The 747-nt window shown below is 42.6% G+C and overlaps 1 protein-coding gene across 1 annotated transcript; it reads right to left on the bottom strand.

The window, feature by feature from the left end:
* Positions 1-59: 59 nt before the first annotated feature.
* On the bottom strand, positions 60-743 carry LOC117797683 (olfactory receptor 51A4-like; the record flags this gene model as incomplete). Its single annotated transcript, XM_034650103.1, has 1 exon — positions 60-743. A coding segment is annotated over one exon (684 nt), but the record flags the coding sequence as incomplete, so codon positions are not given.
* Positions 744-747: the final 4 nt, after the last annotated feature.

Here is a 747-nt window from a genome sequence, read left to right as displayed (position 1 = left end):
TGTTCTGCTTGTTCTGTGTCATGTACTGATTGGGTTTTCAGTGTGGTTAAGCATCCCTGTCAGCTGTGTTTCTGACACAGCTTCCCTAAAATCATATTTCTTATCTGTTGGCTTTTCACGCAGTATACAGTGGGGTTCATCAATGGAGGTACCAAGAGGAAAACATCAGCCATGAGGATCCTAATGATTGCAGGGCTGTGTTTGGCAAACTGGTAGATAACATCTAGGGAGATAATGGGAACATAGAAAATGAGCACAGCACAGATGTGGGAAACGCAGGTGTTGAGGACCTTGAGCCTTTGCTTCTGTGATGCTATACTCAAAACCGCTTTCAGTATCATCATGTAGGACATGAAAATAAATGTTAAGTCTAGGATGCCTGTGGCAGCCACAAATAAGCCATAGATGACATTGACCTTGTTGTCAGAGCAGGCCAGCTTCATGACATCCTGATGGAGGCAGTAGGAATGGGAAAGGAGGTTCTTCTTACAGTATCTTAGATGTTTTAAAGTGAAAGGGAAAGGGAGGATCAACAAAACATTTTTCAAAGAAAAAGCAAGCCCAATGTTGATGACTCTGGCACTGGTCACTATGTAGGTGTATTTCAGAGGGTGGCAGATGGCAATAAAATGATCAAAAGACGTGATGAGAAGAACTGATGATTCCATAGCTGAGGATCCATGAATGAAAAACTCTTGGACAAAGCAGGCATCAGGGGAAATTCCTGGAGCATTGAACAAGAATATC

This window comes from Ailuropoda melanoleuca, unplaced genomic scaffold (assembly GCF_002007445.2).
Source record: "Ailuropoda melanoleuca isolate Jingjing unplaced genomic scaffold, ASM200744v2 unplaced-scaffold11166, whole genome shotgun sequence".
Classification (NCBI taxonomy): Eukaryota; Metazoa; Chordata; class Mammalia; order Carnivora; family Ursidae; genus Ailuropoda; species Ailuropoda melanoleuca.
The sequence above is the reverse complement of the archived record's forward strand: the minus strand, read 5'-3'. Positions and strand labels throughout refer to the sequence as shown.